Below are 16,636 nucleotides of genomic sequence, written 5' to 3' on the forward strand. Positions count from 1 at the left end.
TTCCATGTTCCGATGATTAATGGATGTCTGTGGCTGTTTCTCTTCAATTTGAGTGGTGCCACATCAGCAAATGAAGGTCTCGAAAGCTTTCTCTTTCCATATGAGTAAGGCTGGGTTTACTCAGATGTTGCAGCTCTTTCCCAGTCCTATTTTGATAGCTTTTTAGCCTAAACAGAGTATTACTAAAGGTGCGCGGTAATGTACCAGACAGTGTTTCTTTGCTATTCATAAGGTTTTCCCTGGCCAATTCTTTGAGAAGTGGACGGCCTCCTCCTTCTTCCTAGTCTGTCTCAATCTATAAGCTGGGCTGTTACCTGTGCACCAGAAATTAATACAAGATGTTTTTCTGCTTCTAAAGAACCAATTCCAACAACCTCTTTTATCAAGATATTAGTTGAAAGATGGTAAAACAGACCAATATGTTCATTTATCTTAACCTACAGTGATTTAAAAAGCTAAGAAAACAAAATTTAACTAGTGTACGCATCTGTCATTCTGCATACCCGATTCTTGTGTAGCCTAAGAGTGTGAGCGTATATTTAAAGATATGAACGTAAGTTTTTAATTTTCTTTTTGACTTTATTTTACTGCCTCTTGTAATTGAAAACTAACACAAAATGTAATTTATAAAGACTTACCAAAAAAACCAAACTACCCCAAATCCATTGCAAGGGCGGGATTTATCAGTAAGCATGGGCTCACCTATGTTTACTTACTATGCTGTTGTTATGTGCCGTTGAGGTTGGGTAGTTGAGTCTAGTTGACTCATAGCAACCCTTCCTTGGGTTTCCGAGGCAGTATCACTACAGAAGTAGATTGCCCCATCTTCCTTCCGAGGAGTGGCTGGTGGGTTTGAACCTCCAGCCCTCTGGTTAGCAGTCAAGTGCCTTAGGCACTACGCTACCAGAGCTCCCTACTAATCTGCAGTGAACATTTTTACATGGGTTTCACCCCATCTAAACTACATGAAACTGTTCATTACAGATTAGTAAGTATGGAAAAGTAAGCCTGTGTGTACCTTGCATATTGGGTAATCCAGCCCTGCCACTGCTATCAAGTTGATTCCTACTCATAGCAACTTTGCATAGTATGTTAATTTTTACATTATATGTGTAAGGATGTTCACCCAAAACCACAGTGGCATTTTATGTCAATTTAAAGCTATTTTTAAAATAATTTTGGCTACCCAAGATGTTTATGTTTACAACCTAAAGCAAATTTTAAAAATACTACTATTAAAAGTCACTTATATTAGTAATTCAGATATCTAAGATTCAGTTATTCAGTAAATATTTGATTGCATAATATACACCAATATTTACTTGGGGTGAGGGATACAAGGGTAAATAAAACATAGATCCTAAATGTCTTAGGAAAAACAAAAATGTGGCCACAGTGAACTGTACATACAGAAACTACGGACTTGGTTTATGTTTTATTGCATATATTCTCAACAAAAAAACAAATAAAATAAATTACAAAAAGTCACCAAACAAAAAAAAATCATTTTAAGAGCTAAAAAGGAAAAACAGGACACTGACAAAGAGAAAATGGAGGGAGCCCATCTTACACATGATCATCATGGAAATCCTCTCCATGAGGTGAAGTTTCAGCTAAGATAAACTATGCTGAGAGAATAGCATCTTGAGTTCAAAGAGAAGGCATTACTAACAGCAAGGCTCCTGAGCAAAGAGAATCCACAAACCAACCAACCACTCCATCTGTAGAACAGAAAAAGCATAAGATCTGGCATTAGACTAAGCTCCACCATTTGTCAGCTGTGCAACCATAAACTAATTTATTATCTGTAGGCCCATTTTTTCATCTTAAAAATGGGACAAAAAACAACCAGTGATTATAAAGTATCAGGCAGACAGTGTAATGCCCATGCCCTCAAAATCATTTTTAAATTATTCTGAAAGTTATCTATAAGAAATGGTTAAATATTTACCAATACTAGGATAAGTTTAAAAAAAAATAATAATATAATCAAAGCTTGCAATGGAAAAAAATACTAATCACATGCCTTACAATAAGTATTTGTGTTATGAAGTACTGCACTTAGAAACGTCAGTGTATCTGTAACACAGCATCTTCTTGGGAGGAAGTTACAGGAAAATGTATGCAGGAAACAGAAAAATTTGTTGACACGCTCCACACAGCTGATAAGGAGTAATATGATGAAGAATCAATGAAAAACTCTCCTTATGTCAAGAATGCTAAACTCAGAAACTGATTATCGCCAATGTGAATAGTTCATAGATAAGAAAATAGGGAACAGACAAACCAAGACTTAATGGATTTTGAAGAGAAAGAAAAAAAATGCTGAAGAAAGAAATAATGAAGAGGAAGGAGAGAAGCTGTCAAATTTTACAGTGAAATGATTAAGATGGAGTTTTTTCTAAACTAAATTAGGGGCTTCTTCAGTTGCTTGAAAATGTAGACCCAAACGCTGAGTGTTTTGCTAAAGCAGATAAGCAGATCTGGGAAACAGTGAGATATTACAGTGAAATACATAAAGAAAACAAAGACTACTCTCACTCATTTTCTGACTACAATCACCATCCGCATTCCCAGGGATAATGCAGAACCTTCCACAAGTGGAGTTATTACCACCACTGACAAAAGGCCAATGTAGTCCAACCCTTCATCATCAAAGTGAATTTTTATGTGTATTTTTTATGCACGTATTATATTATCTCTAATTCTAATTTTATAGGTAATATTTTCAACTCCCAAAGACAAATAAAGATTGGATGTATAAAGCTACTTATAATAAAAGGCAATAATAATGAAAACTGAGAAAGAAAAAAAAAAAAAGAGGTATTCAACTTACATCAGAACTGACAACAAAGTTGTCATAACAGAACACCATTGTAAACTAGGGACTACCTGTATTGTTTTAGTTCCTACACTCATTCAACAAATAATTATTACCCTTTTAGTATGTGGCCAGAAATCATTAAAATACAAGTGCTGGAGTGATAGCATTGAACAAGAAAAAGCCCCTGCCCTCATGGAGCTTCCATTCTGCCTGGAAAAATAAAAGACACAAATCAAAACAGTGAGTGCTATAAAGAAAAACGGATTAGGGACTAAAACATCAAGTGCTGATACACAGGATGTAACTATTTTAAGACAGAATGGTCAGCTTCTCTGAGGAGATAATATTTTAGCAAAGTTGTTAATAAAATGGAAGAGCTAGGCCTGTGAAGATATGGGGAAAGAGTATTCACTAAGCAAAAGGAACAAGACCAAAGTCTATGAGAAAGGAACAAGTTGGCCATGTTTTAAGACAGAAGAGATGCAGTATGAATCTCATTTTTAGCATGAATGAGTAACTGTCAAAAAAATACTGAAAAATGTTTTACAAATCACAAAATACAAAACCAAGTCCCATTTTTTCAGTTGTCTTTGTTATACAGTCCCCCAAACCCTAAAATAGTTGCATAGTCCCATCCAAACAACAGCTGACAGCACCACACAAAAAATGTCAGAGGTAAACAAAGTTACTAGAATAAAAGGAATTAATTGCAATATTCAACTAAAGAACTTTCACACCAATTCCAGTATGAAGACTTAGGATAAATTTAGGATAAACATCAAGAACTGCTTCATGCACAAACTGAAGGAAAGGTAAATTAATAAGGTAACAAATAATAGCTATTATAATTACTTAAAAATAAATGGAAAAAATACATTCACAGATTGGAAAATTCAAGACTGTTACAATGTCAATATTTCTATGTTGACCTGTAGATGCAATGTAATCCCATTCAAAAGCCCAGCAGAATTTCTGTTAGAAAAGAAGCTGATGGAGGACTTACACTACCTGACTTCAAAACTCAGGACAAAGAAAAGTACAGTATTGGTGTAAGAATAGACATAATGGTCAATAATACAGAACAAAGAGTCCGGATTTTTTATAAATGTGCAAAGGTAACAAAGTGGAAATCTTAATTTTTTTCATTTTGAAGCTAAAACAACTGGCTACATTTGCGGGGGGCCAGGGGAGAAAAAGAATCCTTCCTCACCATTACACTCAAAATGGATACTCAAACATAAAAGCTACATGATATCTCAAAAGAACATGAGAGGTACCCCTATGCTAAGAATATCTAAAATGTTTTTAAAAGACTGAAAATACCAAGTGTTGGCAAGGATGTGGAGCACATGGAACTCTCATACATTGTTTGTAGAAATGTAAAATGGTACAACCACCTTGGAAAACAGTTTGGCTGTTTCTTAGCAAATTAAACACAGTAACTCACCCTTATGTGTAAGTCTCATGAAAGTGTAATCCTCAACTGAAGCCTGTACAGAAGCACCCACAGTAGCTTTATTCACAATTATCAGTAGTTAAAAGCAACTCAAATATTCACCAATAGGACAGTGGATAAACTGTAGTTAAGCCCCTACAATGGCATATGACTCAATAATAACAAGAACAAAATACTATTAACAATAATGAAAACTCATGAATATTATGCTAAGAAAAAGAAACCAGACACAAAATAGGACAGACTATGTTGTTGTTGTTATGTGCCGTCGAGTCAGCCCTGACTCATAGCGACCCCTCCTTGGGTTTCCGAGGCAGTATCACTACGGAAGTAGGATTGCCCAACCTTCCTTCCGAGGAGTGGCTGATGGGTTTGAACCGCCAGCCATCTGGTAAACAGTCAATTGCCTTAGCCACTATGCTACCAGAGCTCCCAGGGCAGACTATATGATTTCATTTATATTAAATACTAGAACAGACAAAACCTCAGTAACAGAAAGCAAATCAACAGCTGCCCAGGGTAGGAGCAAGGCCAGGCAAATAACTGTAAAAGGGCAGAACAGACCTTTTGTGGAATGATGAAAATGTTCCATTATTTGGAGCATGGTGGTGATCATGAGTGCATACATTTGTCAACATTCAGTGAGCTCTACATTTAAAACTGGGTGCATTTTGATGTAATTATTATATCTCAGTAATAACAACAACAACAACAAAGTTGATTTAGAAAAAAGTTTACTTCACTTAAATGTAAAATTATGCTTTGCATGAAAATGAGAATGCATTAAAAACATTCCTAAGATTCAATGATGAAACAATAAACTGGTATCACTTCTCTTAGTGTTACACAAAAATCCCTTCTTTTATATTCACTACTTAGTCAACACCTACTTATCAAATGTCAAGAACAGTAGGAGCTACAAAGACAGAATTCCAAAACAGAAAGAAGTTCATAATCAACCAGACACAGAAAAATAACAAACTTAAAACTTACGTTGTTAACAAGAATGCTCCATCACCACATCTTTCCAGAGCCTTTCGCGCAGGAGGTTTTGCTGCAAATTCTACGAAACCTTTTCCTGTAGCTCTACCACGATCATCCACAACCACAACAGCTTTCTCTACCGGACCAAACTGGGAAAATGCTTGTTCTAGCAGCTCATTGGAAACAACCGGAGAAAGGTTCTTGACAGTTAAGGCTGCTCCATGTGTAGCAAAGCGAATTCGGAGAGGTCGGCTCTTCAAAATGGTGCCATCCAGCTCTGCTTTTGCAATTTCAGCCAGTGTTCTCGATTCCTTTTTAGGAAGAAAAATGTATTTTTTATAGATGATAGTAACCCAATTAATTTTTAATAGTAGCTTGCATCTAGAGGAAAACTGGGTAGCTTTAAGAAATGGGTGATAGGGTCACTGTGTTTGTGTCTTTCAAGTTTATTAGCATGTGCATTTTAATAACCATTCAAAGACAAATACTTTTAAAATATTTTACGTAGAAAGTTTCAACCCCAATGTCCTGTTCAAAAGCATCACTTAAAGATTAACCAGAAAAAACAAACTCACTGCCATCGAGTCCATTCCGTCTCACAGCAACCCTTCCTTGGGTTTCTGATGGGGTTGTTGTTGTTATGTGGCATCGAGTCGGCCCCGACTCACAGCAACTCACAGCGACCCCTCCTTGGGTTTCCAAGGCAGTATCAATACAGAAGTAGATTGCCCAACCTTCCTTCCGAGGAGTGGCTGAAGGGTTTGTACCACCAGCCTTCTGGTTAGCAGTTAAGTGCCTTAGGCACTATGCTACCAGAGCTCCTTCCGAAGGGGTATCTCTATGGAAGTAAACTGCCCAGTCTTCCTTCCGAGGAGTGGTTGGTGGGTTTGAACTGCCAGCCTACTGGTTAGCAGTCAGATACCTTAGCACACCACCACCAGAGCTCCTTACTTAAAGGTAAACTGTTCATGAATTATCAGATAGTAAATATTCAAAGCAGTATTGTTTTTCTCAAATTTCCTACATAAATTCCTACACATATTAAAAGAATGACTTTTGGAGACCAAGTGACAGCTGTAATCTTGAGAAAGTTACCAGAAACTATTGAAAACAGAATTGTCTACACTCTCCATGTTTTGATATTTATATCTTAATAATAAAAATATCTCATACCTCCCCACTGCCAGATAAATCCTCTTTCCCTTTTTCCTTTCTAGAATCTCCAATGTTCTTTCATATTACCTGTAAAAACTGCTGCCACATACTTTTAAATACTTCTGAAATACTTTCACAGGCTACACAGCTCTCATCATTGTATAGAGAAATAAATGCACATGTGTGAACTGTAAGCTTTCTCCACTATACAGAAAAGCAAGTGTACACGTGCACTTATAAACCAGAAAATAAATTCAGTGCTAAATCATGATACAAAACAAACTTCTCCTCACATACCCATGACCATATATAGGTGTGGCAGATGATAGTTCTACATACATATTTGTATGTGCCATAACAATGTCCATATATAATAGAGTTAACAGAGGGCAAAGTCATGATAAATTCTTAGCCATAGTCAAACACTTTGAAGGAATTGATGGGCCTGGAGGCTCGAGACCATGCTTAAAGGGGACATCAAACTCAACAGGCATAACACAGTACATACAAACGTTGTTCTATATCCACTTTGGTCGAGTAGCAACAATTGGTCTCTCATCCAGAGCAAAGATTGAAGAAAATTAAAGATGCATGGAAATAATTAGTCCATGGGACTAGTGGACCACGAGAACCTCCATTTATATGACCCTGAGACCAGAAGAACTAGATGGTGACCGGCTACTACTGACAACCACTCAGAAAGGGATCAAAATTGGAGATCCTGGATAGAATGGAAGATGAAAGTGGAAACATAACTCAAAGAAAAAAGAACCAGGCCTACTAGTCTAATAGAGACTGATGAAACCCCATGACTGTGGTGCCCGGGAGGAGCTCTGGTAGCACAGTGCTTAAAGCACTTGACTGCTAACCAGGTTCAAACCCACCAGCCACTCCTTGGAAGTAAGGTTGGGCAATCTACTTCCATAGTGATACTGCCTCAGAAACCCAAGGAGGGGTTGCTATGAGTCGGGTCCCACTCAGTGGCACATAACAACAACAACAACATGGTGCCTGGAAGTGAACTCACACCTATGGCTTAACTTCTAGCTAAACAGACAGTCCTACAAAGTGAACAATTACACCAAATGGGTACACTCCTTAGAACAATTAACCATGGGAGATCAGAAGGGCAGTATTTGCATAGGGAGAAAGCTCAGAGGGCAGGAATGCACAGAAAAAAGGACACAGGGAATAGGTAACCACAGGGAGGTAGCAGGAAAAGAACAGTTACATTGTGGGGATGGCAATCAATGTCACGAAACAAAATGTGTATGGACTGTTGAATGGAAAACAAATTTGTTCTGTAAACTTGTACTCAAATAGTAAATTTTTTTTAAAAAAAGAGAACCTTCTTCTTGAACTCTTCAAAGGTCTCATAGGAGTACAGGCATGTACAAAAAATATATAACTGGCAAAACTTTCCTTGTGCTATGAGAACTCTCTAGGGGGAATTAAATGAGGCATTACATGTGTATGTAAGAAGAATACAAATATACTGTTTTATGAAAAATATAACAATAGCTCTTTAGAGCCCTAGAATGCTCACGACAGCTTGTTAGTTATTGCCCTTATGCAAAAAGCTAACTACAAACCTACTTTTACAAAGACAAATGAAGCTAACCTTTTAAGAGATATTCAAATGGCCATTTTGTTTATTACCCTTACCTCAATAATAGTACTAATAGCAGCAAACATTTAATGAATATTCAACAATGGATGAGCACTTTGTAACTCATTAATCCAGCAACCCTGAGTGGTAGAGTTTTCAAACAAATTAAAATGCTGTCAGGTGGAATCATAAATGGGAAAGCATATGAGGAAACGTCATGGTGTGATGTTAATAGCACGTATCTTAAAAAAGCTTGAGTTAGAGACTTATACATTTGTGAAAACTCACCAAATGGGTCACATAAAATTTTGTACATTTCACTGTATGTAAATTTCAAATACCCTAAAAAACAATGCTGGATTCTAAGTTAATGACAAGCATGCTGGAGTGTTTAGGAGTCACAGATTGAAAGATGTACAGATACGTGAAAAATCAAATTGGCAAAATATAATTCCAGAATCTAGGTGGTAGATATATATGCTAGACATTTCTACATGTTTGAAAATTTTCATAATAAAATGTTTGGGAGTAGAGGACCCAAAGGTGAGGGGGGCTAGCAGAACTAGCATATTTCTAAGAGCACCTGCTATTCAGATTAGGGAGTCCCTGGGTGGTAACAAAGGGTTAAGCGTTTGACTACCAATCCAAAGTTTTGCGATTCAAATCCACCCCGAGGCTCCCAGGAAGAAAAGCCTGGTGATTTGCTTCCAACAGATTCCAGTCTTGAAAGCCCTATGGAGCACAGTTCTACTCTACAACACACAGGGTCATCCTAAGTCAGAATTAACTCAAAGGCAACTGGTTTTGGTTTCATGGTTTTGCTTTTCAGGTTCAGACAGATAGACTCACATAATATGAATTGTCAATTTTTATGTTAAATCATCTTATTTTTCAGTGATGGCAACCAATTCAATTTATAATGCTATTTAGACCAAATGAAATGTTTGTTAGACAAACTGTCACGAATTTTTTATACTAGAAGTCCTTTTTCAAATCTTATGCTTTTTTCATTTTAAAAAGGTTCTAAGTCAGGGTTTCTCAACCTCAGCATTATATATATTCTGGGCTAGGTAATTCTTTTCATGGGGGGTTATCATATGCACCATAGGTAGGATGTTTAGCAGCATCCTTGGCTACTACCTATTAGGAGCCAGTAGAACCAGAACCATCTCCCAGTTTTGACAATGAAAATGGTCTTCAGATATTACTAAACATCCTCTGGGGAGCAATACTGCCTGATTTGAACCATGCACTAAATGTATACTTATGAAGTATTTGCTCTTAAAATTTTTAAAAACCCTAAACATTTACTAGGAGCTCTGGTAGCGTAGTGCCTGAAGCACATGACTGCTAACCAGAAAGCTGGCAATTCAAACCCACCAAGCCACTCCTCAGAAGGAAGGTTGGGCAATCTACTTCCGTAGTGATACAGCCTTGGAAACTGAAGGAGGGGTCGCTATGAGTTGGTCCAACTCAATGGCAAATAACAACAAACATTTACTAAACTACACTCAATTCTAATTCTATCTTTGAAATGAGACCAAAGAATTCTTCACATCATGCATCTGAAAACAACAATGGTAAGATACAACTTTCAAATACAGAGACAAAGATCCCCGGGTGGCACAAGTGATTTGCACGCAGCTACTTATGGAGAAGTTGGCAATATGAATCCCCCCAGCAGTGCAGCAGAATAAAGGCCTGATGATCTGTCTCTGTCAAAATTTTAGTCAAGAAACCCCTATGGAACTCAGTTCTACTCTGGGATCGCTAGACTCAACAGCTATGGATTTGGGGTTTTTCAAGGGGAGTGGGGGTAATACAGTACACACAAGGAGCTCTGGTGGCATAGTGCCTAAGGCATCTGACTGCTAGCTTCCTCCCTCAGAAGGAAGACTGGAGAATCTGCTTCCATAGAGATACCGCCTCGGAAACCCAAGGAAGGGTCGCTACAAGTTGGAATGCACTCAATGGCAGTGAGTTTGGTTTTTAGTTTTATGGTACAGATGCATTAAAAACACACACGTGCGTGCACGCGTGCCATTACCCTCACCAACAATCCTATTACGTGGGTTTCATTATAATTCCCACTTTATATATGGGTAACAGGCCTGGAAAGGTTGAGTAAACTGCCCAAGATCACACTGTTAAGTGTTAAGATTTAACACCATTCACAATGTTTACCGATCCTGCCTTCCAGCTGGTGTCCTTGCATCACTCTGCCCAATAAGCAAAACTGTAAGTTCTTAATAACAAGAAATAATATAAGAAATCACAAGAAAATTAATGACTACCCCAAGATAGTGACCAAACTACAGCCCAATGATTTCCATTTCAGGGCTCTTTTTCAAAGCACATGAACTTTTCTCTCTGTTTACTAACCGCTTAAAATTGCAAAAGTACTGTTATAGATTGAATTGTATCCCCCAAATAAATATGCTGAAGTTTTAACCTATGTACCTGTCAATGTTAGTTGTTTGGAGTTAGGAATTAAAAGAAAATGTTATCAGTTAAATTTATGAGGTCCTATGGAAGTAGGGCAACTATTCATTCCTCCTTTAAAAAAATAAAAAACCACTGGCATCAAGTAGATTTCAACTCATAGCAACCCTCATTGGGTTTCCAAGGTTGTGTGAATCTTTACGTAGGTAGACTGCCTCATCTTCCTCCCCCAGAACAGTTGGTGGGTCTGAACCAACCTTCTGATTAGCATCCAAATGCCTTACCCACTACACCACCAGAGCTCCTTTCATTCCTTCTTAATGGTGTCAAAAAAGGGGAGAACAGGTACAGAAAGAGTCACCAAACGTGAAAACAGGTACCACATAAAGATATATCTAAAAGTCAAGGAATGCCAAAACTCCTGGAGTGCCCAAAAACTGGAAGAGAAATGAAGGATTTTAATAGTAGAACAGACAGATATGCTTGGCCCCAAATGTGGACTTCTAGCCTGCACAACTGTGAGAAAACAAATTTCTGTTCTTTAAATTCACTCATGCTGTGGTTTATTATAGCATTCCTAGGAAACTAAGACAGGTTATGAAACCAAAACCAAAACTAAATCCAATTCCAACAAGTCAATTGTGACTCGATGACCCTACAGCACAGAGCAGAATTGCCCTATAGGTTTCCTAGGCGTAATCTTAATGGAAGCAGACTGCCACATCTTTCTCCTGCCAAGCAGCAGGGGGTCTGCAGCACCAACTTTTCTTTTCAGTTAGCAGCTGAACACTTAACCACTGCACCACAAGCTTTCCTTAAGACAGGTACTAAGCCAATGATGGAAGATTAGAAGGGCTGTGTATGCACAGATAGACAGGTTGGAGGGGGGCCAGGAGAGCACGGAGGGAAGGACACAAATAAGAGGTGGCTATGGAGAGGAAGTGGGAGGAGAGCCGTTGCACTGTGGGTGACTGCAGTCAATGAATGTCATGAGACAAAATGAATGAGAACTGCTGTATGGAAGACGAATTTGCTCCATAAACTTTCACCCAAATAACAATTAAAAAAAAAAAAAAGACAGACAGGTACTAGGTAACAAATTAATGCAAGGAAATTCACTGATGCAAACTGAAAACAGCCTTCAAGTCAATCAGAATAAAGTTTATTAACTTGAAGGACATCTATACTATGGAATATGAGATTGTTAGAGAAATCTAATGATATAAAAACAGTTATTAAATGCACATTCAAATCACAATACAATATATACAGTATGGTTTGATTTTTGTGAAAAAAATTATACACAAAGATTAACATGATTACATTAAAATGTGTTTGGGGGAGTAAAAAACTTACCTGAAATAAAAGATACTGGCAATTATATATTATATACTAGACAGGTTCACTAACTACATTCTGCAATGTCTTCTATGTTATTTGAATGTTTTGTAAGTATGTATCATTTCGTAACTTAAAAGAAAAAGCATGGAGGGGGCTAAGTTCACAAAGACTATATAGAAGTAAATTCAGTTCCTTCTAATTTTTTCATTGGTTTCTCCAGAAAAGGTTCTCAAAGTTTGGCAAGCACCAGAATAACAGGTAAACCAAAAAACCAAACTCACTGCCACTGAGTCAGATCCAACTCATAGCGACCCCTCCTTGGGTTTCCAAGGTGGTATCAATACAGAAGTAGATTGCCCAACCTTCTTGACTACTGCTTCCTCGGGTGTTGACTGTGGATCCAAGTAAAATGAAATCCCTGACAACTTGAATCTATTCTGAGTTTATCATGAAGTTGGCCCAATTGTGGATTTTTGTTTTATGTTAAGGTGTAATCCATACTGAAGGCTGTTGTCTTTTATCTTCATCATTAAGTGCTTCCAGTCCTCTTCACTTTCAGCAAGTAAGCTTATTAATGAGTCTTTCGCCAAGCCTGATGCTGCATTCTTCTTCATGTAGTCCAGCTTCTTGGAGTGTTTGCTCAGTATAAAGAATGAATTAGTGAGTTCCTGACACACACCTTTCCCGATTTATATACCACACAGCATTTCCTTGTTCTATTCCAAAGATTGTCCCTTAGTGTACAGGTTCCACATGAGCACAATTGTTGCCATTCTTCACAATGTTATCTATAATTTATGTTTCACACAGTCAAATGCCTCTGCATAGTCAACAAAACACAAGTAAACATTTTTTTGGTATTCTCTGCTTTCAGCCAAGATTCTTATCACATCAGCAGTGATATCCCTCATTCCACACCCTCTTCTGAATCCAGCTAACATTTCTAGCAGTTCCCTGTTGATGTACTACTGCTGCAATCATTTTTTAATTATGTTCAGTAAACTTTGCATGTGTGTGATAGTAATGATATGGTTTGATAATTTCCACATTCTGTTGGTGCACGTTTCTTTGGAATGGGCAAATATGGATCTCTTCCAGGCAGCTGTCTCCCAAATTTCTTGGCATAGACATGTGAATGCTTCCATCATTCATCAGTTTGTTGAAATATCTCATTGGTGTTCTGTTGATTACAGAAGCACTATTTTTCACTAGTATCATCAGATTTTCACTAATATCTTCAGCATAGCTTATGCTTCTTCAACACCATTGGTTTTTTTTTTTTTACCATATTCTATCTTCCAAAATGGTTGAATACTGACAAATTTTTTGGGTACAGTGTGTATTCCATCCTTTTTTTTTTTTAATGTTTCCTGCATCATTCCGTATCTTGTCCATGTTGTTGTTATGTGCCGTTGAGTCGGACCCGGCTCATAGCGACCTCTCTTTGGGTTTCCAAGGCAGCATCACCACAGAAGTAGATTGCCCAACCTTCCTTCTAAGGAGTGGTTGGTGGGTTTGAACTGCCAGTCTTCTGGTTAGCAGTCAAGTGCTTTAGGTACTACACTACTAGAGCTCCTATCTTGCCCACAGAATCCTTCAATACTGCAGCTTGAGGCTTGAATTTTTTCTTCATCTCTTTCAACTTGAGAAATTCCAAGCACATTCTTCCCTTTTGGTTTAATAACACTAAGTCTTTGCACATGTTTTTATACTACTTTACATTGTCTTCTCAAGGCTCCCTTTGAAATCTTCTTGTTAGCTCTCTTATTTCATCACTTCTTCCATTCCCTTTTGCTACTCTATGTTCAACAGCAAGTTTCAGAGTCTCTTCTGACTTCCATTTTAGTCTTTTCCTGTCTTTTTAGTGAACTTTTGCTTTGCTCACGTATGATGTCTTGATGTTACCCCACAACTCATCTGCTCTTTGGTAATTAGTGTTCAATGAGTCGACTCCATCCTTGCAATGGTCTCCACATTCAGGTGGCTATATCAAGGTCTGTTCTAGAAGAAGTGCAGTTGGAATCCTCCCTGGAAGCAAGAATGGCCAGATTTCATCTCACCTACTTTGTCATGTTGTCAGAAGGGACCATTCGCTGGAGGATATTATACTTGGTAAAAAATACAGGGTAAACGAAAACAGGGAAGACCCTCAATGAGATAGACACAGCGGCTGTGACAATGGACTCAAACATAGCAGCGACTGTGAGGATGGTGCACAACCAGTTTTTCATTCTGCTGTATACAGTCACCATGAGTCAGTGAGATGACGACACCTAACAACAACATACTGAAGGTGGTACTCTGGAACTCGTGGACTTGTTTACATTTTCTTCAGCTTCAACTTGAACTTGCATATGAGCAACTGATGGTCTGTTCCACAGTCTGCGTTGGCCTTGCACTTAATGAAGATACTAAGCTTCTTCATCATCCGTTTCCACAGATATAGTCAAATCTGATTCCTGCTTATTTCATAAGGTAATACTGAAGTGGTCGGATTTACATGTATTATCAATTATGTTGTCAAAAAAAGGTATTTTCAATGAATAAGTCATTGGCCTTGCAAATTCTATCAGGCACTCTCTGGTGTTGTTTCTACCACCAAGCCTGTATTTTCCAACTACTAATCCTCTTTGGGGAGCTCTGGTGGCATAGTGCCTAAGGCATTTCACTGCTAACCAGAAGGCTAGAGGTTCAAACCCACCAGCCACTCCTTGGAGGGAAGGTTGGACATTGATGTTGTTGTTGTTGTTATGTGCCCTACTGATAGCACCTTGGAAACCCAAGGAGGGGTCACTATGAGTCAGACCCATTTGTTTTTGTTTTTTGTTTGGTTTTGTATAATCCTCTTCCTTTCCAACTTTTGCATTCCAATCACCAGTAATTATTAATGTATCTTGATTGCATGTTTGGTCAATTTCAGAATGCAAAAGCAGGTAAAAAGCTTCAATTTCTTCATCTTTGGCATTAATGGTTTGTGCGTAAATCTGAATAGCACTCACATTAACTGGCCTTCCCAGTAGGTGTACGGATATTATCCTATCACTGGCAAGATTTAGATCAAAAAGCGAATAGAATATTCTAATACTAAAACATTTAAATATTATATAAAGTAATATATTCCATCCTCACCCTCCCTTAAAAGAAAAAACAAAACACGTGGAAACCCCCAGAATGTTGAGGAGAGATCGAATTATATTTAACAGTAACAATTCAACACCATCCCATTATGGCAGACTGATCACTGTAACTGGAGTACAAATTCAGGCAACTAACAATTTAAGGTAAACAGTGGTTCTGCCCTGAGGTGAGAAATAATGTAATTTACTGGGAAATGTACGTACATCTGGTTGGAGCCAAGTTGATGTAGATTTTTAGTAAGTAGTGGATTTGGTGTGGGTGTTTTTTTTGTTTTTGTTCTTGTTTTCTGTATGAAGGACTAAGCCCACTGCCGACTAGTGGATTCAGAGTCACTGAGACGCTGCAGGACAGACCAGAACTGTCCCATAGGGTTTCCAAGGCCATAAATCTTCACAGAGATAGACTCACATTTTTCTCCAGCAAAGCAGTTAGTAGGTTCAACTGAGGCGCTTAACCACTGCGCCAAGGTTCCCTGATCCATCATACTCAACGAAATTTCTGGTAAGACCGACGCTTCTGTTCTTTAAAACATTTTTCATCTTAACGCAATTCATTCCCTTACATTTTTGCCTCGAAGAGTTTCCTGCCCAAACCGCTGTCCACTCCAGGCACCTCCTGGCCTTTCGAGATATCCTGAGCCCAGAAAAACCTCCGTAACTACACCATCCAAGCAGAGGCAACGCCACCTAGCGCGTGGCCTCACCCCACACAGCAAAGCCCAAGAACAGAAAACGCTGGAGACCACCGCCGCACTGGGCCCATAATTCGAAATAAAAACTAAAGAGGTCTGGCAGGTAATAGAGCAGTCAGAAAGAGAAAGAAACGAACCCCTGCAGTATCGCCCAGCCACAGAAAAGCGACGTTCAAAAAAGGCCACAACGGCTTTTTCAGAGGTGGCTGAAGAAGGGAAGTTAGAACTCGGAGATCTCCTCTCGCAAAGACCCTCCCTTCTCTCCCCCACTGCCTTCCTCTCGCGCCATCACTTCCCAAAACCAGTGAACCCCTTTGTTTACTCGCTTTGTTCGCCTCCCGCACTAGAGTGAGCCGCAGCATTGAGGGGAGTCCTGAATGCTGCGCGGCGGCGGCGCGTGGCCGGTACTTACCAGGCGGATGAAGCCAAAGCCGCGATCCCGATTGATGAAGACCTCACTGGGCTCGCCGTAGCGCTCGAAGAGCCTCTTGAAGTCCTCCTCGGTGATGTCGGTGGGCAGGTTGCCCACGAAGAGACGGCAGCGCTGCGTGTAAGTCTTCTCGCCCGGCTTAAGGAAACTCTTAATGTCAATGGTGAAGCCCATCTCCTCCTCGGGGTGATCCTCTGGCGCTGCAGCGGGTGGCGCCTGCTCCCCTGCCATAGCCAGCGCAAGGGCAGTGGCAGACGCTGGATCGTTCTCGCCTGCCGCCGACTCGAGCGCGCGAAGGCGGGCCGGGTTTTTCTCTATGCGTACTTGCTTCAGGTTTCCTCTTAACATCATCTTAGCGCGTTCGCTTCCCACACAGAATATATGTTTCTGTTGATATATAAGAAGCTATATATATCTGTGGAAATGAAACGAACACCGAGAGAGGAAGGCTAGGTAGCGGAGCCAGCAGGAATGCCTTCCCGGCCTTACACCCGCGGCGGCTGTACATACAAAATGGCGCTGCCAAAAACCGCAGTTAGTGGAAAAGACACCGAGTGCGAGCCCCG

At 39.2% G+C, this 16,636-nt stretch overlaps 1 protein-coding gene across 1 annotated transcript in view; it reads right to left on the bottom strand.

The window, feature by feature from the left end:
- Window positions 1-16,421, bottom strand: part of PSPC1 (paraspeckle component 1) — an 83,432-nt gene extending 67,011 nt beyond the window's left edge. The window contains exons 1-2 of the mRNA XM_007956519.1: window positions 16,053-16,421; window positions 5,274-5,575 (exon numbers count right to left, since the gene is read on the bottom strand). Coding sequence (XP_007954710.1) covers window positions 5,274-5,575; window positions 16,053-16,421 — 671 coding nt within the window. The remainder of the gene's footprint in view (window positions 1-5,273; window positions 5,576-16,052) is intronic.
- Between the last annotated feature and the right edge of the window lie 215 nt (window positions 16,422-16,636).

Source organism: Orycteropus afer, unplaced genomic scaffold (genome assembly GCF_000298275.1).
Source record: "Orycteropus afer afer isolate SDZICR_OR568_19922 unplaced genomic scaffold, OryAfe1.0 scaffold00628, whole genome shotgun sequence".
NCBI classification, from domain to species: Eukaryota; Metazoa; Chordata; class Mammalia; order Tubulidentata; family Orycteropodidae; genus Orycteropus; species Orycteropus afer.